The sequence below is a fragment of the Dama dama genome, chromosome 33 (genome assembly GCF_033118175.1).
Source record: "Dama dama isolate Ldn47 chromosome 33, ASM3311817v1, whole genome shotgun sequence".
NCBI classification, from domain to species: domain Eukaryota; kingdom Metazoa; phylum Chordata; class Mammalia; order Artiodactyla; family Cervidae; genus Dama; species Dama dama.
The window spans coordinates 26739821-26763598 of NC_083713.1; the positions used below are offsets into that span (position 1 = coordinate 26739821).

The 23778-nt window shown below is 42.6% G+C and overlaps 1 protein-coding gene across 6 annotated transcripts in view; it reads right to left on the bottom strand.

Annotated features, from left to right (window-relative positions):
* The window catches only part of RAPGEF4 (Rap guanine nucleotide exchange factor 4), a 318295-nt gene that overhangs the window by 58045 nt on the left and 236472 nt on the right, over positions 1-23778 (bottom strand). For all 6 annotated transcript variants that reach the window (XM_061135069.1, XM_061135068.1, XM_061135067.1 and 3 more), the window contains 6 exons: positions 13931-14015; positions 11368-11428; positions 8952-9028; positions 8386-8532; positions 6492-6607; positions 1086-1174 (listed from right to left, as the gene is read on the bottom strand). In XM_061135069.1, coding sequence (XP_060991052.1) covers positions 1086-1174; positions 6492-6607; positions 8386-8532; positions 8952-9028; positions 11368-11428; positions 13931-14015 — 575 coding nt within the window. The remainder of the gene's footprint in view (positions 1-1085; positions 1175-6491; positions 6608-8385; positions 8533-8951; positions 9029-11367; positions 11429-13930; positions 14016-23778) is intronic.

A 23778-nucleotide genomic window follows, 5' to 3' on the forward strand; every position in this document is an offset into this window, starting at 1 on the left:
AATGCACTTAAAATATTAGCCTATTATTCTGAGAGACAGGACAGTAGCAAATTATTTTTTTTTTTAAAAGAGCTCAATGTGGGCTGTTCCAAAGTCACACATAAGATGGTAACCAAAGTAGAGAAGGATATCAAGCTCTAATAGTAACAGTTCACTGGTGAGATTCATCTCATTCACCATCAAATCTCTGTGTAATAGATAACATGGCTAGTTCATTGAACAGTGGTATTATTAGTTGATTTTTTTCCTCACCATAAGACATGCTGAAGTCCAAATCCCCAGGACCTCAGAATGTGACCTTATTTGTAATTGGTTAAGATAATGAATATGGAACCTAATCTAATATGATTGGTGTCCTTATAAAAAGAGGGAATTTGGACAGAGAGACAAATGCATGGAGAGAAGATGATGTGAACTGACACAGGGAAAATAGCGTGTGAAGATGAAGATGAGTGATGCCTCTACAAGCCCAGGGATGCCAAAGAATGCCATCAACCCACCCCTCAGCCAGAAGTCAGGCGAGAGATCTCAGACTCTTCCCCACAGCCCTTGGAAGGAGCCAATGCTGCTGGCACCTGGATCTTAGACTTCTAGCCTCTTGGACTGAGAGGCATTCAAGCCACCCCAGATAGTGTCACTTTGTCACGGCGGTCTTAGGAAACTAATATGTGTACAGTTTCGCTCTGTAGGAGTCCAAGAATCTCAGAAAAAAACCACTTTACTCCCAGTTGGAGCAAGGTTGTGACTTTTATGGAGGCAGCTTCTAATCCCTTACGGGAATAGACAGAATTTAAATGATAACCAAATAGGTTACCTTTGGAAGACGGGATTTAAATGATAACTTAAGAAATGCCTTTGGAAGGCTACTCCTAACATGTATGAATGAGACTGGGACATCTACAAAGCACAGCTATGATGAGCAGGCAAAGTAGGGTTTGCAGGATGCTCTTCTAAAGATCTCACACATGACCCATTTCTAAAACTGCTGTTGATACACATACTGAGAATGAATTCAGAAGTTGTTTTTGTTTTTTTTTACAGTGCTCTGCCAAGATTTAATGGACGCAGCTCTTCTAGGTGTTTACCTGTTGCTTCATTTAAAGCTGGCTCAAGGCGTATCGTTTCTAGAAAATGCTCTAAAATTTTTTCAGGTGTTCCTGACATCACAGTATACCTGGACGAGAAATAAAACCATCATTAATTTTTCAAAAGTGGGCAAATCATTGATATATAATTTTTTACATATTTAAAGATTTTTTGAGATCCCAGAAAACCATACTGACTCAACTCATGACCCATATGGTAAAAAAAAAAGTTGATGTACCTCATCAAAATCACACAGGAAGGCAACAGAAAAATCACAAATTGAAGTAGTTACTAAAACATTCTTCTTTTTTCCATACATGAGATTAAACTTTTTGGAGAGTGGCTCTGGCAGGCTGGGAGCTTCAGCCTTGCTCCACGGGGAATGAAAGGGAACATGTAAATCCCAGGGCAGCTCAGGGCAAGGGGAAGTGACAATAAACTAGGTTATCCATATATGGGTTACTCGTTGCACAATTTCAGGCCGGTACTGGATTCCCCTGCCTATTTCTGGAATGCGGCATATCTCCCAACTGTACACTGGAATGTACTTTGGAAATGCAGCTAAAAATAAGAGAAAACAAACCCCTAAAATACCGACAAGCAAACAACCTCCCATAACATCTGAACAGGAAATAAGTCAGCAATAGAATGTCCATATAATTTCCATGTTAAGGATAAATTATTTGGCAGGGTGGTGGGTATTAGGCATTATATCAAGAGATCCAGCCATGAAGCCCTTTAATCAACAAGGGAGGATGTATTTTTCTAAACTGAGTGTGGGTTATTTCAAAGTAATATTCAAGATGGTAGAAAACAGAGGGAAAACTCTAGGCAAAATACTTTGAGGAGATCTGGGTGGTCCTGTTCCAAAGTTCAGATTTTGCTTCTCTGCTTGGCATTTACACTTAACAGCAAAATGACAAGAAAGGACAACAATGAAAATAAAATTCTCTCGTGTTTAGAAAGCAGTGGTAGGATTCAGGTCCAGGGGAACTCTATTTTCTTCTGCTCACCAATATCCCTTCCCTGCCTGTTTGAGACCCTGGAGGAAGGGTGTTGAGATCCCAAGAATACCTCTAATGTATGAAATCTCAGGGTCTTCACCGCGTGCCTGAGGAAGGGAAGAAGAGGCAATCCAACGTACGACCCTGTGCGTATGAGCATGCGGTGAGTGAAACCCTGGTTTTGAATGAGGTAGCAAACTCAGTGTGTCTGGGAGGTAACTGTCACTAATTGAGTATGTGCATGACGTGTGTTGTGTGTGCCCACATGTATGTGTGCCTGCCCTCAGGACCGAAAGGACGCTGAAGAGTTCAATCTTTGAAAAGAATCTGGCTTTGCAGCCTACGGGAGGAGCCAGGAATAAAAAAGTCTGCTTCAATCTCGAACGGCGGACCCTTTTCTCAAAGTAAACAGGGTAGAAGACAAAGGTGTTTTCCTCTTATAGGCAATGACTATTTGAGGGCTTCCCTGCTGGCTCAGACTGTAAAGAATCTGCATGCAATGCAGGAGACCCGGATTCAATCCCTGGGTCAGGAAGATCCCCCGGAGAAGAGAATGGCTATCCACTCCAGTATTCTTGCCTAGAGAAGTTCATGGACAGAGGAGCCTGGTGGGCTGTAGTCCATGGGGTTGCAAAGAGTGGGACATGACTAAGCAACTAACACCTTCACTTTCATTTGAGGGAAGGAGAGGGCATATCTATAAATGACTTTCAATACTTCAAGGGATACATTACATTAACCAGTTACTTTCTATTCCACATGGCTTTGGGCAGCTGTTGCTACTAAGCTTCCAGCTCTAGCTGGCATGTGACTCACAGATCAGTTTGAAATTGGTTCCCTTGTCAAAAGTTTAACTCTGATAGAATGTTGGCTTCCCATCCTGGTATTCTTGGTTAGGACTTCCCTTAGCTAGGGTATGTTGTCTGGTCAAAAAGAATAAAAGTTTACCTGGGTGGCAATCCTTTATGCTATCATCCCACTAGTGAGAGAAAATGGTCTCTCTAATCAGGGACATTAGGGCATCCGTCTGTTTCTGCCAGAGGCTCTCTCTAGTGGTACAGCTGCCTGACCTTATCTTCCCTCTTCGCAGCTCCACAGAAGGGGCTGACGTTCTCTCAGGGCAGGGGACTCTGAAGTTGGGAAGCGGGCAGGGAGCCTCTGGCTTGTGATCTGGCAGGTCTGGGCTTGGCTGAAACACGTTACTGCTTTGTTTCAGACTGGATGCTGCCAGGTGCCTATTGCTTGACCTTTGTTTAAACGGGGGACTTGAAGACCAGATGGTACAGCTCTTCTCAGCTTACTGCATGAAGAAGGTACCCTAGTACAAGTTAAAGAGAACCTGGCTGGTGAGGCTATCCAGGCTGTGAGGTTTTAAACCTGTGACAGAAAATCTTCTGACACCAAGTCTGGAAATGAGGACACTTCTACAGAACTGCACCTAAAACAAAAAACAGAGGTGGAGGAGGGTGCCTGAAAGAGACCATCTTTCTGCAAAGAGGATGGAGCTGAATGACTGGGTGGTTGATAGTCTAAGGAAAATGTAACACATTAACTGAAACAGGAGTAGTCATTTCAAATTCCCTCTTATTACAACCACATAACCACAGAGTGGAAGGTATCCTAAATGGTAATGTTTGAGGGCTTCATATAGTTTATCCATCATGAGAAGTACTGTCTCGCTATCGACATTTTAATATCACACTTAAGAGTTGAGTGGTTTGAGGGGAGTCAGGTGGCTTTCAAAGTTTAAAACGCAGGGAGTGGGTTCCAGGACCTCCACAGATACCAAAATCCATGGATGCTTAAGTTCCCTATATAAAATGGTGTAGTATTTGCATATAATCTATACATATTCTTGTATACTTTAAATCATCTCTATATTGCTTTTAGACTTAATACAATGTAAATGCTATGTAAATAGTAGTAGATACAATATAAGTGCTATTTAAACAGTTGCCAGCATATGACAAATTCAAGTCTTGCTTTTGGGAACTTTTAGGAAATTTTTCCCCCCAATATTTTCCATCTGTGGTTGGCTGAGTCTGTGGATGTGGAAACCAAAGATACAGAGGGCCAACTGTATGCATAAACTGCTCTGGATTTCTCAGGGTAAAAGTGAATCAGAAAAATAATGTTATCAGCACCAATATGGTGACCCTCTTTGAGCTGAAAAAGGTTGATTTCTGAGGATACAGAGGTGCTAACGGATCCTAAACTTTAAGTCCACCTATAGACATGGTTGCTCCCATGTTTTCCAAGTTGTCCAGAACATCAGTCAAAATTCACTTACATGGCCCCTACTTTTCAACTCTGGTTTGGCTTGGGAAAATTCAACCTGGAAAATGACCCCTTGAAAGAGAGGCTTTTTACTCTTCTGGATTTGGCATGGTGCACTGTTTTGTATGCCTGATATTACCAAAACAGTGTACTGTGAATATGCACATGTCTTTGAATTATATAAGAAATGTATACAAATTGGTCTACTGGACACAAATAAGGAGGTATTCGATTGACCAAAAAGTTCATTTGGGTTTAAAATCCGAATGAAATTTTGGGCCAATCCAATTATAATAGAAATCAAATCCAGGCCTAAAATAAATTTAATACATGTGGGCTCTCTTTTTCCTTTTAGTTTGAGTTAATAAAAAAATCTATATTTGGAGAGCATTCTGAACACAGTGCTGCTGTAACTTGCAAACCCTTTTGATCACTGCCCCCACCACACCATGAAGAGGTGAGGGAAGGGGACCTTCCGAGGACATCTTTGAGGTTACAGGGAATTTTCAAGGCTTACTTTTTCAGGTAACAAAATTTTATTGAGGCATCTGAGGCATTATCAAAGAATGTAGATGATCACATAAAACTGTCTAGTTATACTTAAAGGCAATAAAGAAAATCACTGGGGGTAGTCCCAGCCTTCACATAAAAAAAAAAAAATGTTTTCATTCTTATCCTCCTTTGTCAGCTGGAAGGACAACTCTTGAAAAACATTTGTGCAAGAACATTTTTCAAGAATGCATAGTTGGTGAAAAGTAGAAAAATAAAGAATTCTGGATGGTAATTTTATAGGTTTGTAAGTGAAAAGTTTGTAATACAGTCTATTTTATGTCAGCCCTTTTGAAATATACTGCTTTGCAACATTTACTAGATAGTGTCAAAGATATATTTATATATTAATAGTATATTTTGTTAGAGTAATTTGTGAGGCTAAAGGAAAACAGACTCAGAAGTTGGTCAAGCTGGACTTGAATGCAAGCTCTACCATTACCAGTGTTGTAATCCTGGGCAAGTAACTTACTTCTCTGAGCCTAAAATTTTCCACCATTCATTAAAAGGGGTTGTAATAAGGATTAGATAAAATAGGCAAGAGACACTATAGCTCTTTAATAACATTCTGTTTCTTCCTCTCTTCTTTGCAGATATGTTGACTCATCCAGATGAAATGTCTGAGCCTTAGGCTTTCAGTCTAAACAAAAAAATCTCATCATTTATGGTGAGTGGGCTGATTAATGGGAACAGCCCATTTACTTGGCAAACACAGAAAAATACTTGGGTGCATTCTTTTCCAACACAGTCTTTGGCCACTTGTCTTTAGCTACAGAATTGGTGTTTCTATTACTCTAAGCTTAAAAATTAATCTTTATTTTTAAAATGAGATTCTGTAATTTTCTTCCATTTCTTAGAGCCACATTTCCTAATTCCTCTGTCTTACTATTCAAATGTTGATACATTTGATTAAATCTCACATAAGAAGCTGTAGCAAAATAAATAAATAAATAAAAGAACCCTCAGCAAAAGATGGAACTGAAGACACATACTGAAAAAGAATCAGTTAAATGGGTGACCTGATGTTAAATGGGAAGCAAATACCCTTCTGAAATTTGCAGGAATAACTACGGATGAGGCCTTATGGATGGTTCCAGGCCATAGTCAATAGACCATTTTATATCTGAAGTCTGGGTTTCCATCAAAGATGCTTATGCAGATAACAAGATGAAAACACTTCTTGAGAAATCCTACATATGAAATTCAAATGCCAAAGGTTCTCCACACCCAGGGGCCTGTGTATCCCTCAAGCTGCCTGGCATTCCTGTTCCTGTTGTTCTCACCGATGCCTTCTGCTCCAAAGCTATTACAGTTGAACATAGTATAGAGGAAGCATTCTTAGAGTAGGGGAGTATTCTCTCTGGAATTACTCCAGGCAGCACCAAGCTGGACGCAGTGCCAGAAACGGATACATTATCCTACACAAGATGTGTGATTAGTCAATAGAGAGAAAAAAAAAGTCACACAGGCTGCCGTCTTCCACAAAAAAAGGAGAACATGCTATTGTAGAGATGATGATACCATGTGAAAAGGTTAATCATAGTCTGGCAATTGCAGTGTTGGAGGCAAACCTACTTTTGCTGAGGCTGTGAGTTTCCTTGATTAGAAGCCCTGTTCCCTGCTGGGACCTTCTCCAGCACCAAGACATCTTGGTCATGTTCTTTAAGTCTGACTGTGTTCGCCTCAACGTCCTGCAAATACAAATTACACCACATACAGATGCTGCCGTTTTCTCAGACAATGACAAAAATTTCAAATGCTTCAGAAACTCATTTTCTGCTTGTGATGCTAATTGTTGCGTCTACAAATTAAGTCATTTTCAAAGTCAGGGGCTGGAACGGTCAGAGAGGACCAGATGAGGTTGGAGGCACGTGCATTTAAAACGCTACTTTTACCCACGATTCAGAAAATCAGCTGAGGAGAGAGGGGTGGTGGTGCTCAGAGGAACCTCTGGGAGAGGGCGGTACAGTGAAGAGAGAGGAGCCAAGCCACTTAGTCTCTAGAAAGCTATGTGGCAAATAGCACTCCACTTCCACAGAGTTCTTTCATTCTGATTATCTTCTGAGGGCATATAGTTTTCTTAGGAGTGGCATGTTTTCCCTCTAATCAAAAGACTTTTAAAAATATCAGTTTGAAGCTTGTTAAAAATATTTTTCAGGTACTTGGAATAATTTTATAAAGTACATCCATGATAATGGTCATAATCTGATTCTTTCGAAGAATTTTGTGGCTGAGTGTAAAATCCATGTGTGTAAACTTTCAAAGTGTAAAGTTCAAATTACAAAGTCATTTAAAGTAATTTATTTAAAAAATTTAGTGTGCTTTTTCTCATCCTTTGGCTCCTATTTGAAGAGACAGGATAAGAACCAAGTCAAATTCCATATGGTGGGTTTTTTCCCCTACATTATTTAACTTTTAACTTAATTTTGTTCGCATTAAGAGAATATATTCCCAACACAAATTTTGTTGTCAGGAATCTTGCCATGAAAGGGTACGGATAGGTGTCCACACATAAGGAATGGGAATGAGATTGTAAATCATCATTAAATAACACCAAAGGTACCAGAAAGCATAGAAGGTGCATTTAGGATTTTAGTGCAGGATACAGAAGGATACTCAGGCTGGGAGGGGCAGAGGAGGAAGTCTGCTCTGTGAGCTGGTAGGGATGGGATAAGAGCAAAGTGATCCTGGAGGGAACACTGGGTGAGGGGGAGAGACCACAGGCCACCTGAAAGGCCAGGACTGCTGGCATGCTGTCAAATGCCCAGCAATCCACAGACAGGCCTCCACCACTTAAGTTGGATTGGCCCTCCCAAGGGACCAGGAGCTGGATGATAGCAAGAACCCAGGGACCATCTATTCTAAATGTCACCCACTCTCACTAATACTGTCACAAGCTTCCATCTACCACTCCAACTATTCTTCACCTACTTGTCGAAGTCTGAAATTCCTTGAGGGTGAATCAATTTGATGTAAAGTACTTGAAATGAAAACGCTTGTTGGAATAACCATGGTGGACATTAATTGCCGCTAAAATGTAGTCACTAAATAAATTCAGAGGGTGGGAGAGAATATAAGGTTCAGATCTGGGAAGAGATAGGAGGTTTAGGATAGAGAAACATATGGAGAAGGAGGTGAGGACAGACACAAAAGGGGAAGCCTAGGAGAGCAAAGAGAAATGTCTTAGACTGTGATATTTTGCCAAGGCATCTCTGTGTTTTAATGCTCATGAACTGGTTCAGGTGTGTGCAGGGTTATTTGGTCCGGAACAGTGTGACATATTTACAGCTTTACTAGAATATCACCTCTGGACCCCAGAACCCACACCAGCACACTGAACATAGCAGGTCTGTAAGCAAGGCTCTTTGGCCCTAGAGCATTCATTAGTCACTGTGCTGCTCGAATCCTTCACTCATCAGGCAAAAGTGGCAACAGGGAGCCCCTCGGCCACCCTGCACCTCAGACTCACCCTCAGGATCCGGTTGAAATCCTCCTTGTCCACTCTTAAGAAATGGCAGTTATCTTCTCTCAAGACGATGGAGGCAGCTCTCGGGGCATCATTCACTAGGGCTAACTTGCCAAAGTCATCGCCCTCATGCAGGGTACAGACCACCCCCTGGAGAGAACAAATCATGCAGATGAAGGTGATCCCTGGAACAGGGCACATACCCACCCGCCTCACACCACAAGCCTCCCTGCCCCCAAAACACTGAATATATATCAATAGGTTGTACCCAGAGATGCCACAGGGGAAAGGATCACATAATTATATTATCATGTCTCATTTTTCTTTCATTGAGTAATATGTGCTAGGACCTGACTTACATATATACATTGTAATCCATGAGTCCTAGAAAGTTCAGTGCTACTCTTGAGTATAAAAATTTAGATAATATATGACTAGAGAGGCTATAATGTCTTTTCTACATCGAGTAACAATGTTGTAGCAAGTTTAACTGTAGCATTACTTTGTTAATACTTAGAGCCAGTAGTAAATGCAGCATAATAAAGTTTCAAAAGAAAAAATATATATACCTTGCCATAAATGACTACATTCACTGATCCTTTTAGAATAATGTACCATGAGGTGCCTTCTTCCCCTTGGTTAAATACTAGATACAAAAAGAAAAAAGACATGACAAGAATAGAAACACATCAGTATAAATTACAGCTTATCAAATCATCATTTTAAAGGCCTCAGAATTATGCATTTAATTCCAGAAGGAAAAAAAATACTAGCAAACACTAACTTATTCAGGTGGAATATTACTTCCTTTTCTTTAGAACATGAAAGAAACAGAAACACTGTACTCCTTGCTGTGTCCTACAGATATATATTTACTATTAATTCTCCAGCAATCCATTCCTTAAAGCAATACACTTCCCCCCACAACTCATCAAAACTTACTAAGCTATAGAACAGAGTTTTTAAAAGTAATCTGACCAATAACATGAAGTTTGTTGTTGTTTAGTTGCTCAATCGTGTTTGATTCTTTTCTGACCCCATGGACTGTAGCCTGCCAGGCTCCTCTGTCCATGGGATTTTCCAGGCAAGAATACTGGAGTGGGTTGCCATTCCCTTCTCCAGGGGATCTTTCTGACCCAGGTGTCAAACCCACATCTCCTGCATCAGCAGGCAGATTCTTTACCACTGAGCCACCAGGAAGCCCAAAGTGAAGTCTGAAAACATGCAAATCAGCACTACATATTGTTGATGGATACATATCTACATACAGTTTTTAAAAAATGGGTTGGAATGATAACCATATGATATAGGGTAGGAGTTACCTTAGGGAGGAAAAGAGAAGAATAAGATAAAAAAGGAAACAAACTCTTCAAATGTAGAATTTCATTTTTTAGAAAATATAAAAAATGAAAATATGAAAAAACACAGTGTCAGGTTAGTACTTGATAAAAGTGCTTTTTAGAAAGGGGTTTGTAACAATCTCTAATGATTTGTCTGAAATACTTAAATATTTCGTGATAAAATGAAAACTGTCAGTAAGATTGAAGGAAAAGCATAAAAGAAGTCGTAAGTCACCAGTAATCATGAACATTTTTTAAATGTTAATGTGAACCTTTAAAAAGTAATGAAAAAACATTCTTATTAAAGGAACTATCGATGTTAGTTATACACTTTTTTTTCTTGTTTGATCTCTTTTATATTCTTTTTTTTTTCATTTATTTTTATTAGTTGGAGGCTAACTACTTTACAATATTGTAGTGGTTTTTGTCATACATTGACATGAATCAGCCATGGATTTACACGACTTTTGAGGACTAAAAGTAAAATATTTGAAACATCAATGTTAACTCTTTTTGCTTTTACAATTCACGGTCTCTGTTTATTCGACTCACACAGCTCAATCTGAAGAAAGAGCAAGATTTTCCAAAGAAGGTCTCCTGAAAAGTTAACAGGTGTCCATTAAAAATGTTTTTTTATGTTTCCTTAGGTTAAGGCAGTATCAGTTTAAGTGGTGTGAACTTTTTCCTTACTGTAGACTCCTGAGGAACAGAGCATGCTGGCGTGTCTTACAATTCTCCAAGAGATTAGAGGAGGCATTCGTGTCCTGAATACACCATTCACCATGTCTTCCAAGAATGGTTTTGTAGGATGAGTGGGAAATGCCAGTCGAAATAATTCTGCTCACATTTATTAATATGAAATTTCAATTTCTTAAGAGGCCTTCTGGCTTCCCTGGTGGGCTCACACAGTAAAGAATCCACCTGCAATGCGGGAGACCTGGGTTCGATCCCTGGGTCAGGAAGATCCCCTGGAGAAGGAAATGGCAACCCACTCCAGTATTCTTGCCTGGAGAATCCCATGGACAGAGGAGCCTGGTAGGCTACAGTCCATGTCGCAAGGAGTCGGACACAACTGAATGACTTAACACTTTCACTTTCAATTTCTTGCTCCCAAATATGATCATAGAACTAAACTATGAGGTACTTAATGGAGAGATACTACATATTAGTGCTGCATAAATACCTGGGCAAAGAAATTCTCTCAGGCTTGCAGCTGATATTGGAAGCGTGAGAAGCAAGCAGGATAGTACGCTCTTCTAACTAGCCTCTCAAGAGATGGATTAGGCCTTCTCAAGCCACAAAATTGAAGTGAGGTCACTGTGCAAAGGTTTTGCTTGCACTCTCCCCTGAAGACAGTGTGACTTCATCCCACCCTCTTTAAACACGACCTTGAGCCAGCAGGGGAGGCAGCAAGTGGAGATGCTGGCTGGTAAGCGCTCCCATGCTGGTACCTGACACCCACCAGGCTGCAGAGCCACAGACATGCTGGGAATAATCACGGGTCCAGAAAAACAAGTGTGCCACGTGACATCCTGGCAAGTCTGTCCCAGGCCGAAGAAAGGGGAGCATTTACAGTCAGGGTCCAGTGGCACATGTTCGGGAGGGGGCAAGCCAGGCACCACGCAGCGTTACAGCCTTCACTTACACACAGTCCCTCCTTTGGCATGAGACTCAAAAATGAGCACACCTGCTAATTCCCGTTTCACCTAGAAGAAAAAGAGAAAGAATGCAGGGAAAAGCCAGATTTTGGGGTGTGGGGAAGGGACTTGCTCTCTTTCTGAACAGCACCAACTTCCAAACAGCCGCCTCCCACTCTGCCTGGCTGCTCCTCCCACTTAGAACCACTTCCACAACATGTGCCACTAGATTTGTTGTTTAAAACTGAAGTATAGTTGATTTACAATATCTCAGCAAAGTGATTCAGTTATACCCATATCTATTCTTTTTCTGATTTTCCATTTCATTTTATTATAAAATATTGAATATAATTCCCCATGCTATACAGTAGGACCTTGTTATTTATCTATTTTATATGCAGTAGTTATATCTGTTAATCTCAAATTCCAAATATATGCCTCCTTCCCTTCTCCATTTGTACATCTGTGTGTCTGTTTTATAAATAAGTTCCTCTGTATCACTTTTTTTTAGGTTTTACATATAAGTAACATGTGATACATTTGTCTTTCTCTGTCTGACTTACTTCACTTAGCATGATAATCTCTAGGCTCATCCATGTTTCTGCAAATGGCAAGATTTTGTTCTTTTTTATGGCTGAGTAGTATTCCATTGCATACCTATACCACATCTTCTTTAGTCATACACTTGTCGATGAACAGTTAGGCTGCTTCCAAGTCTTGTGCCACTAGATTCTTGAAACTTTTACAAAAGCTATTTTACATGCTCATTCATACAAGATCAGCTTCCCAGAGACTGTTTACAACATGGTTGCATGTGCATGAGCTAGGCAACTTCTCTGCCTATCTTTTGTCTTGGTGAGAGGGTGAGAGTATCCACAGTATCATATAACTCTTGCTCCTGGAGGTTCTTCCTTGCATCACACATCATGCATAAGTGCAAACATGTTGGAAAACTCAGTGTCTTGAAGTTGAATAATTAAGCTTAAATGTGGGAGGAGATTTTTTTTTTAATATTTATTTATTTGGCTCTGCTGGGTCTTAGTTGTGGCACATGGCATCTTCAGCTGTGGCACATGAGATTTAGTTGCCTGATCAGGAGTCGAACCCATGCCCTCTGCGTTGGGAGCAAGGAGTCTTAGATACTGGACCAAGAGGGAGGTCCTCGTGCAGAGATTTTGATAGCTGTTTCTTTTTAAATTCCAAATTCTGGTCCCAAATTATGGCTCTGTCTCCCTAAGAACCAAATAACCTGAGAACTTCCACATTGCCTGGGGACCTGGGGTTTAAGGTAGAAGCCTTCCCTTCCTCTCTACTACCCATGATTCTTCCAAGGCTGCGGAAGTCAGAACACATGCAGGGTGGAGACCCAGACAGCAGATAGGGCACAGAGGTCTTCCCTCACTCCCCTCCCAAGCATGAGCTTGTGGGGCCTCGGCTGCATCCCCTACAGATGCAGGAGCTCCCTGGGTGAGGCCCCTGGGCACTGGACGTGTCCCACCATGGAGACAGTGAAGGTAACAGGGTGGTTGGTGGGAGGGTGTGAGGGTGGGCTGGACCAGACCCCTGGATGCTCCGTGTAGGTGAGCGAGCTTCCCGACCCGAGGAATGCAGGCAGTGGGAGCAGGTGAAGGCAGCCCTGTCTGGGTTAAAGGGGAAAGGTCTGCAGCACTCCACTTGGGGTTGTGGTGAATGCCGCACTGCTCTCAGCAGAGACCTCGGCTTTACAGCCCGGAGCGGGGCCTGCAGACGCTGCCGCCGTGGGACATTGACACCTTGGTATCACCCAGTGAGCTGGGAATGAAAGGCCAACGAGCCAGGCAGACACTGCTGAGGAACCTGGCATGCCATTTGTGAACATGGCATGTAATCTGTAGATGTTGAAACAACTTCTTTTTATTATCATCATCCTCATTATTATTAATTATTAGCATACAGGAGACTTACGTTGCCTGGAACTCATGTTTCTGTGTTCCTCCTATGGCAGGAGGCATTTCTGTCCACTGCTTTTCTATAATATCCTTATCATGTAAACGTTCAGAGTCAGATACAGGCATTGGGCCACTTCCCACCAGCAAGTGCTGCTCGTATGCCCTAAAATACCTGAACCAATGCTCTTTGGCACCTTACGCTTCTTTTCTCAATTGGGCAGCAAACCTGGGTGGAGCCGGCCCCCTGGGCCAGGCCAGGTCATCTTGATTTCTCTTGCTGCTGCCCCATATGGCTCTTTATTCCATGGAAGGGACTGAAAACCTATCTTAAGGCCTGGCTCTGGGTTGAATTATGGCAGGTTCCAAGGCTCGGGAAGTTTGAAGTATATGCTCCAGTTCCACTCTCATCAGGCGGCTCTAATGTTTAGGGCAACTACTGAAAACCGGATAATACTTGACCCTTCTTTGCTGATTGTATGTAGGTACAACTTCCTTAGCATCTCAGGAGAGCGAGAAGGGGTGCTTTATGAGGTAGAATTTAGACATCCCTGTTCCTCCCTCAGACTATAGTCCTCTCCCCCAGTCCAAACAGTGCATTTAATTCAAAGTGCCCCCAACCATGCTCAGCTGAGGGACAACTTACTGTGGTAGAAAGATGGGATAAGGCTTTAATGTGAAGGAGTTCTTCATAGATAATTTCTAGGTCATCCACAGTCCTCTGTCCAGGTCTACAAAGAAAACAGTAACAAGGAAATAATGAGATGAAAGTCATTATTAGAGTTTGAAATACAAAAGGGGCTTCAGGGGTCAGTAAAACATGTTCAGGGAATTCTTAGGAGAAATCCTGATAAAAAGACCCTGGCAGAGGGAGAGATGATGCTATGATAATCCCTACAGGGAATTTTGACATGAACCTGTTCCTTGATGGAAGGACATGGAAGAAATCAAAACTGCACCTAATCCCCTTCCCTTCCAACCTCAGAGGGAGGAACATCTCTGTTCACATCATAGTTGGCTAACTCAGATCTCTTACTTTGTAGATGATGATTCTACAAAATTATCTTTTATTACTACCTTAATCAAGATCAACAAACTTATCTTTTAACATCACCAGGAACTGCTGGTTCAATCAACTTGACTGACACAAATTTCTTGGAATTCTATGTGATATCTTAGCCTAGAAGAATAATGCTGCTATCCCTGTTGTTCTGGGTTGGGTAATATGCTTCTACCACAGGACTTAAAGGACTTATATAAACAATGTTTTCTCACCTCCCTGTGGAGGTGAGGACATGAGATGAGCAGAAGGCAAATAGGAGTGTGTAGAATTATTAAGAAAGGGAAAGTAGGGAAGAAACATCACATTCCCCAAACTCTGTACCATGGTCTACCATTCTTCCATGAGATGTTAATCAGTATACTATGCAGTTTTTTTTTTCCTATAATTTATTCTGAAACTACTATCATATACCTTGCCTTTAAGAATGAGGTTTGGACACATTATGGACATCTTGGCATGGGAGAACTGAGAGGATTTCTGATCATCTTTCATGTCAGAAATCACTAATCGTGTTTAATTTTACATCAATGGGAAAAGGGATGATTGGTCAGTAATTTGGATCTTCTATTGCTCTCTGCAATACAAGGAACCCTAATGTTGTTGAAACTAAAAAAACAAACAAATGTGTTATTAATTCTGAGAGCTCTAGGAAGTCACTCTCCACATTGGTGGTCAGGTGGCGTTTCAGTTCAATTGCTCATTCGTGTCTGACTCTTTGGGACCCCATGAACCACAGCACGTCAGGCCTCCCTGTCCATCACCAACTCCCAGGGTCCACCCAAACCTGTGTCCATTGGGTCGATGATGCCATCCAACCATCTCATCCTCTGTCGTCCCCTTCTCCTCCTGCCCTCAGCATTAGGGTCTTTTCCAAGGTGGCATTTACTTTCAGCTAACTATTGCAGTCACGAGTGTTACTTATTACATAATCATCACCCATGTTATGCACTGTCCTAAAATTTCAGTAACTTACGGTATTATTCAATGTTACAATATACAAAACCTTTAAACCTCGATGAGCTACCAATGGTGTTCCATCATTACACTGTACTATAAAGAATGTTCTTTGGGAATTCCCTGGTAGTCCAGTGGTTGGGACTCCAAGCTTTCCTTTCATTGACGTAGCCTGGGCTTAATCCCAGGTCAGGTAACTAAGATCCACAAGCTGTGTGGCATGGCAATTAAAAAAAAAAAAAAGAGTAAATCTTTCCTTGATCAAGTAAATTCAGGAAGCCTTGCTGCTGTACTGAGCAGAGCACTGAATTTAGAGTCTGAAGATCAGGTTTTAACCTTCATGCAACCCCTCACCAGCCACGTGACGTCAGAGACTCAGTTCCTTCTGTAAACTGGGGATAGTATCTTCCTGAGAGTGATGTGAGAGCTAAAGGAAGCAGCAAATAGGAAGGCATCTGCATATTCATCTGTGTAAGTGAAAAAAAAAAGCAGCAGCGTGATATCCCAAACTCAAGCCCTTGCATAAGAAAAATGAACTTAAAAATTAAGTATGACCTTTGGTTCAGCAAATTATATCTAGAACTTACTCAATTATTAGATAAGTACTTTGAGCTATTAAAACTGAATTATAAATATTCTAAAATAGTTGCATTAGATAATTTGTAACCATATCATGGATCAAAAGGGGGCTAATTGGAAGAAAACTGTTTGTATACCTTGGGCATTACCTTCTCAAGGACAGCTTTAACATGAACCAACGGATGTGATAGCCTTCTCTTACAGAAACAACAGACGACTGTTTCTATATTTCCTAATCCTGCCTGTACAAAGACAGGTACTAAATCCATGAACCAGGGAGATGCCAGCCAAGTTCACCTCCTGCCAAGGATTACCACTTAAGGACACATTGTGGAACACAGAAAGTATGGGACCCACAAATACCGAAGGAAAAGCTACGGCCACAGGGATTCTGAAGGAGCCAGGCCTTCTTAGTGAGGGGCCTAATCTACTACTTGACTTAGACATGGGGATTTTGAAACTAGGACCCTTGGAGATTTAAAAGTCAATTGCGTCACCTCAGTCCATCTACTGCTTTAGAGGCAGCTAACTTGAAAGCCTCAAGGTGGGTGTAATAGGATTATGGCTCTTCAGCACGAGGAGCAGCCCTGCTGTTCCTGCTTCTTGACATCAGCTGCAAATAGCACGGACCCTCCTAGAAGCTTGGCTAAAGGAGAAAACAGTCACCAAGTCTCATTCTCACCTCCACGGTAGAGGGGGTGAGCATTACGGAGGGATAAGAAAAACCTGTCTGGGAAAAGAAAGGACAGAATTTAGTTCTAAAATCTACATCTGAATTTAGATTCAGAGTTGAAATTTGGGGAGCAGATATCTACAAGTTTAGGAAGAGGGTTCACATTGGATCAACATGAAATCCACACTGATCGAGTCTTACAGATTAAAAAATTAAGTGCTGCCTTTAAGATCTACAAATCCCATTATGTTAAAAATCACTGAATTTCATCCAAGAGTTAAAATATGATGAACAATGTCAGACCCTCAATGCAGCACACGGGGAACTTGACAGAGTGGGTCAAGGCTGCTCTTGGAGCTGTTTAGTCTTAGGACTTGCATCAAAGTGCAGGAGGAGAGAGGTAAAGATGGTAACATTCAAGCTATTTCCAACCACTCCCGAACTCCCCACTGCCCCATACTGTCTGAGCGCACTGTCTGAGCTGTCCTCGCCAAGGCTGCTGGCTCTCTTCCGGTTTGCCAGGCATCTCTCCTCAGGGTCTTTTATCGTCTGTTGTTTCTCTGTTCACCTCGTGAATTGTGCTGTGCCCCAGGCTGTCCTCAGCTCTGTTCTCACTTTCTTCTACCTTGTCTCCCTGGGAAAAGCCCCCAACTTTCATCTATGTGATGCCGAGACCTAAATTTTAATCTCCAAACAGATTTCTTTCCTGAGCTCTAGTAACTTCCTGACCATCAATTCCCAGACAACCCACAAGCTCAGTCTGTCCAGAAGTGCTCCCTCATCATCACACAAAACTTTTTAAGTTGGTCTCAGTGGCTTTTCTAGACTCATCTCTCCTCTCTTCACACCTTTCCTCCCGGCTAATGTGCTCTGTGCTCCAGGCATAACCGGACATGCCCCCAGTTCTAAAACACGCAATGCTCTTTCACACGTCTAAGACTCTTCACATGTTCTTCTCTGTGCCTGGGATATTTGTTTTCTGCCACAGGCCCAGCTCGGATGTCCCCTCTCTGAGGCAAAACTGGTTCTCCAAAATTTATTCTTCCAAGGCACATGGTCCAACTGCTGTTGCAATCGAAACATACTCTGAAGAATGTTATTTGCTTAGAAATCCATGACTCTACACTGCTCAAGAGAAGCAGCATCTGGTGTGCAAAGGGTACTGTGTTAATAATAGAAACAGGATTTGAGATCTAAAATAGGAACTTCCTAGGTACCCAATTGGTCTAATGCTTGGTTCCTACATCTGTAAAAATAGGGATAATAAATAGGATTGTTGTAAAGATCAAATGAGCTAATATACACAAAGCATTGATATGCTGGAAATATGGTGCCCATGCAGGATGACATGATAAAATGGGAGGTGTTCAATACGTCTCATTGGATGAATGCACCAGTTCTTGTGATTCCTGCTGAACTCAGGGTTTGCCCGGGGGAGGTGGCAGCAGTACCAAGGACCAGTTCTTGTCCTGTGACCTGAAGGCCTTATGCTCTGTTATCCTCCCCACTGAAGGTCCAGTAAGACAAGATGCCCATGACACAATTCTAACTATAGTACACGTACGTGATGTGCTAAGCAGTTAATTATTAATGGAGGGAGGAGACAGGATGAAAATGTTGGCCCTGACCTCTTTCTCCAAATCCCATTCAAAGATAGAAAAAACAGATTTTTTTTTTTGGGTAGGATTATAAATTTACTCATCCAGTTTTAAGAAATTATCAGCTAAAGCTACCCCATCTAAGTCAAGTTCAGTGGGGGCCTAAACAGAGATGACCGTCAAAAACCAAGCAGCACCTGTTGGACTGGATCCTTGTTTTGGTCAGAGTTTTGACTGCCATGCTAAACATATAATAGGAAAGATGTTTAATATCCAAAACAGCACTGAAAATAAGTCACGCCACCGTGACAAACCATAAAATAGTACTATCAGCAAGATCGGAGTGTTTTGGGAATTCTTGCGTGATGGGAAGCAGATGGGGATGGAATGGCTGAGAGAGGCCTGGAGGCAGACACAGCTCTGCACTCACAGAAGGAAGACAGCACCGCTGATAAGACAAGGGCAGGAGAAGGTCCCAGGGGTTCATCGAAACACTGCCCCACGCAGGGCAGGGGCTGGCGAGCAGCGGGCTGCCCAGGCTACAACTTGAGACCTGCCAAGACAAATGTCCAGGAGCGGCCTGAGAAGGAAGCAGAGCCCTGGGCCCTCCTGCCAGACACAGAGGAGGGGGAGAAGTGGGAGCTCTCCCAGGAGGGACTTCCTGGGAAGGGCTCCCTTCCTGGGAGAGCCTCCTGAGTTTGGCAACTGGTGGGAGGACGGAAGGAAGGGGTTCAGCCTGCCTGCTCCCCATGTGCCTCTCATAGAAAGCAAGGCCTGTCCCAAAGCACAGCTCCCACTGCCTTCAGGGGTGGGGGTGCTGTTGGCCAATCTGCAGAGGCCCACGTGGAACTCATTCTACCCCTGGTCCTCCATTCATCAGTAACCAAAATCAAGAAATAAAGACTTCCATGGGGCTTGCTGGATGGCCCGGAGAAACCCATGACAGGTGTGTGAAACCGAATGGAACAAAGCCTAGAAGAGTTAGTCTCTGAGTCCTAAATAACATCCTGAATGAAAGGGGGAAAAAAAAACAACAACAAGCCTGTGGTCTACAGCGGTCAGTGTCATCACAGGCAGGCCACTGTCACTGGGTGATCCACCCAGACAGCAACCGTCTTTTCGGTCCTGTTCACAGCACATGTTTTGACGAGGTGAGAGAAGTCAGGATGGCAAGGTGAGCAGAGACTGGCTTTAGAAAACGAGTACCCTTACCACTGAGAAAGCAACAAAAGCATTCATGAGAGGTGTGCCGTGAGGGGTTTCCATCAACACGTTGTTAGGGTTGAAGGTTGAGGGAGGTCCCAGGGAGGAGGCCAGGTGGAGCTGAAGTCGGTGTACCGTCCTGTGTCCATGAGTGGGAGGCAGATGGAAGCCCCTCTCTCAGCCCAGCGGCCCTAGAGCTTGAGGCTGCAGCAACAGAACAGGCCAAGCCTTCGCCGGGATGCCGGCTCAGGGCTGCTGTGCCATCTGGTGTCTCAGAAAAGACCTCTCTGCTCTGGCCTCAAACAAAGCTTCTCCCCTCCATACGCCCCACCTACTTCCCCACCATCATCACTGAACAAAGTCACGTTTTACAAGCAGGTTTCTTGTGGCAGGCAGTGGCATTGAGTACCTCTCCTGCTTTGGTCTTTGTTGGGGCAGACAGGAAAGAAAAATGGAGAAGGGTTCCCACAAATCAGCTCCCAGCCAGTTCAAAGAGTCATGAAAGGGTCCCCAGGGCTGAAGGCAATCTGGCTTTCAAGAGCCAAGGGAACACTGTGCCCCGATCGAGCAGGAGGAGGGACCTCGCACGTTACCTTCACAGAGGACCTGTGAGGCCAGGGAAGTGAATCGGCTCTCCGGCTGCTCTGAGTGGCAGCACATGAATGTACCTGGTCTTTACTTGTCCTTCTCCAGATGTCACAGGCAGAGGCATTAGGCATCCCTGCTTCTTTACAAACCTGCGTGGTGCCACATTGATGGGGATTTGTAGGATCCTGCTGGGGAAAGGCCTAGTTTCTGCAGGGGACGCATTCTGGTGGCAATGTCTAGTTACAGACAAGATAATAAACGGGGGTGGAGGGAGAGGCATTTTCTACATTAAAGGATGGAAGGGCTCAGGTGATATCAGAAGCTGCTGGTAAATACAGTTTTATCAAGGAATTTATCAAGGTCAGAGACAGAGCTCTTCGGTTATTGGAACGTGGATAAAATGAGGGATTCGCCCAGGCCCCAAGCAGGCACGCTGGCATGGCCAGTGGTAACCTGGGCAGGTGAAAGACAAATAACCCAGTTCTTCTAGACTTGTCACCCAGTAGACCTGGTGCATGGGAAAAATACCCAGAAAAGTCAGTGTTATAAATATGTAAGACCTGGTCAAGCACCAAAATAAAGGAAATGCTTTACTATTTTTTTCCTGGGGCTGGAATGCTTTATGGTGGTAACACTCCACCTCAGTCCACCTGATTCTCCTGCTTTCAAGTCATTTCTCAAGCATGGGTCAGTTTCCAATGCTCTTAAAAGACCTGAGATTCAACTCTTCCACTTCCCTTAAAGGAAAGTTTGGAGTGGTTTCCCACCCCCTTGTCTAACAAACCAGCACAATGTGTTTGTTTCTTTGCTTCACCTCCCAGGACACTTGCTTCTTAAGAGTTAGCTCTTAAGTATTTGAGACATTCCTGGAGCCTGGTGATGGGCCATTTAAGGTATCCTGCTCTGCTCTGTCGGCTCATTTCCCTGCCACATCACAACCCTCTCCCCTTACCCTCAACCCAGAAAAGGACATTTTAACCTTATCAGATACATTTTCTCCATTCTGTTTTCAAGGTTTTGATCATCTTTACTGTCATTATTCTGAATTCTTTTTCAGGTAGTTTGCCCATTTCCTCTTCATTTATTTGGACTTCTGTTTCTAGTCTGTTCCTTCATTTGCGCAGTATTTCTCTGCCTTTTCATTATTTTGTTTTAAACTCATTGTGTTTGCGGTCTCCTCTTCCCAGGTTTCAAGGCTGAATTTTTTCTTCCTTTTGGTTTCTGCCCTCCTAAGGTTTGGTCCAGTGGTTTGTGAAGTTTCATATAGGGTGAGATTTGTGCTGAGGTTTTTTTTTTTTTTCCCTCTGATGGGCAGGGCTGAGTGAGGTGATACTCCTGTCTGCTGATGACTGAGTTTGTATTTTTGTCTTGTTTGTTGTTTGGATGACGCGTCCTGCACAGGGTGCTACTGGTGGTTGGGTGATGCCCGGTCTTGTGTTCAAGTGGTTTCCTTTGTGGAAGTTCTCACTATTTGATACTCCCTAGGGTTAGTTCTCTGGTAGTCTAGGGTCTTGGAGTCAGTGCTCCCACTCCAAAGGCTCAGGGCTTGATCTCGAGTTTTGTGTGGTTCTATATATTCTTTTCTAGTGGTTAGGTACTCTGGTCTCCTCTCAGCTGGTATTCTGCAAGCATTTCTGTATCTGAAGGTGTATTTCTGCTATATCCGTGGAAAGAGATGTACTCCACATCCACCTACTCCTCTGCCATCTTGTTTTTCCCTTTTAAGCTTATCAGATACAATTAGACATTCTCCAGTTCTGACAGCAAACCCTGTGTACATGGGGATTCTTCCCCTCTTTGTGAAGTCAGAAACGAATGCAGTTTAGAACTGCTGTTAAGGGTAAAAGTCTCGAGAATATTTGGGAGAAATGAGGTCATCCCCATCAGGACATGGGATAAAGGTTCCATAATTCAGTGCCTCTGAGGCCTAAGTGTTTGGGGACATTGTGATTTGAGGTTTTTCAAGTTCAGAAGCTGAATATGCCAGAAATTCTCCCAGCAAAAGTGTTTACTATCTTTGTACCATTAAACCTTCTCAAAGGTACAGCCACAAATATTTTCCTTTAAAAATACCTAAGCAGCAAGTTGAGAAAAACAAATTCAGATGGAAGCAGATAGTTATAGCTACCTGCCTTTGTGTATGAGACACATATATCAGATAGAAAATGCAAACATTTTTTGAGGAGATGCTATGTGGGTGCATTATTTTTCCTTTATACAAATTAATTCTTCATGAATCAGGGACAGAAAGATATTTCCTTGCATGCCACTGCTTGTGCAGTAAATCCACCAGAGAAGAACTTGAGGCTATCTGTTAGAGACGAAATATTATTATTCATGAAAAAAAAAAGTGAAATTGGATTTGGAGTAAGCAGACTTGGGCTCTGTCCCTGGTTCAGCTACATATACTACTGCGTGATGAAGAAGATACTCAGAATGTACTAAGCTCAGTTTCTCCATCTGTAAATTGTGGGTAATAACATTAGCACTATTCTGTTCACACAGTTAGTCTGAGGTTCAAAGAGGGGATGTAAATGAGGTCACTATATAAAAGGTACAATGCAAATCATATTTAATTATTATGTTTTGTCTGTGATCCTGACTTGGGTGTTGATATGAATTTTTTCTACAGTAGGTGATATATTTGAACTTCATTCAGGTCTATATCGTCTTCCCTGGTGGCTTAGATGGTAAAGAATCCACCTGCAGTGCAAGAGACGTGGGTTCGATCCCTGGGTTGGGAAGATTCCCTGGAGGAGGGCATGGCAACCCACTCCAGTATTCTTGCCTGGAGAAACCCATGGACAGAGGAGCCTGGTGGGCTACAGTCCATGGGGTCACAAAGAGTTGGACACGGCTGAGCGACTAAGCGCAGCACAGCATATAAAGCCTTCATTTAATGAACTGAGACTAGTCTGTAGTAACTATTTTAAAATCAGATTTCCATGACATGTTTGCTCAACAATGCTCAAAGAACAAAGCCAAGAGACCGTTTTGAAGCCTTTTTGGCCTGGGACATGTGGTAGACCGCAGAACAGAACACAGGCTCGAGTCAGAAAGACCTGGACCAAATCCCAAGTCCCCCTCTTTCAGGATAAACAACAAGTGATGTAACATAAGCCTCATTTTCCTTATTCATAAAATGAGGATAATATTAATAACTACCTCAAAGATCTGTTGAAAGAACAGAATCAGACAATTGTTGAGCACAGTGCCTAGCACACATGTGTTCAATAAATGTTGGCTGTAATTAAATACTATTGTATTTGTTTTCCCATTTACAATCCCTTGTGAAACTGGGAGAGAGTAAGAAAGATAGCGCTAAGTCATGTCCGACTCTTACGATCCCACAAACCGTAGCCTCCCCAGGCTCCTCTGTCCATGGGATTCTCCAGGCGAGAATACTGGAGTGGGCTGCCATTTCCTTCTCCAGGGGATGAGAGTAAGTAGGTATTAAACTAATGTTATAGTTTAAGAGACTTGTAATCTGAAGATGTTGGGGGACTTACTGGTAACTTGGTAAGACCAGAATCCAGGGCTCTTGTGCTTAGTATGGGCTTTCACTTTATTTAGCAGACACTTAGGTCAAATGCATGTATCTCAAAAGCTGTCATTAAATTCTCAAAATACCATTAATTCTCCTTTCAAAAAACTCAGTATCCGGCATTCTATCTTTAGTCTCGGGCCCTCCAATCCATTCTCTACAGATAGCAGAGAAACCTACCTACTGCAAAACTGGCAAGGCCACATCTCCCTATAAACTAGTCAATGGTGCTCCAAACGGCTATAAAATAATATACAAGACACATAGAGAAGCCGACCCCCTTCAACCTGAC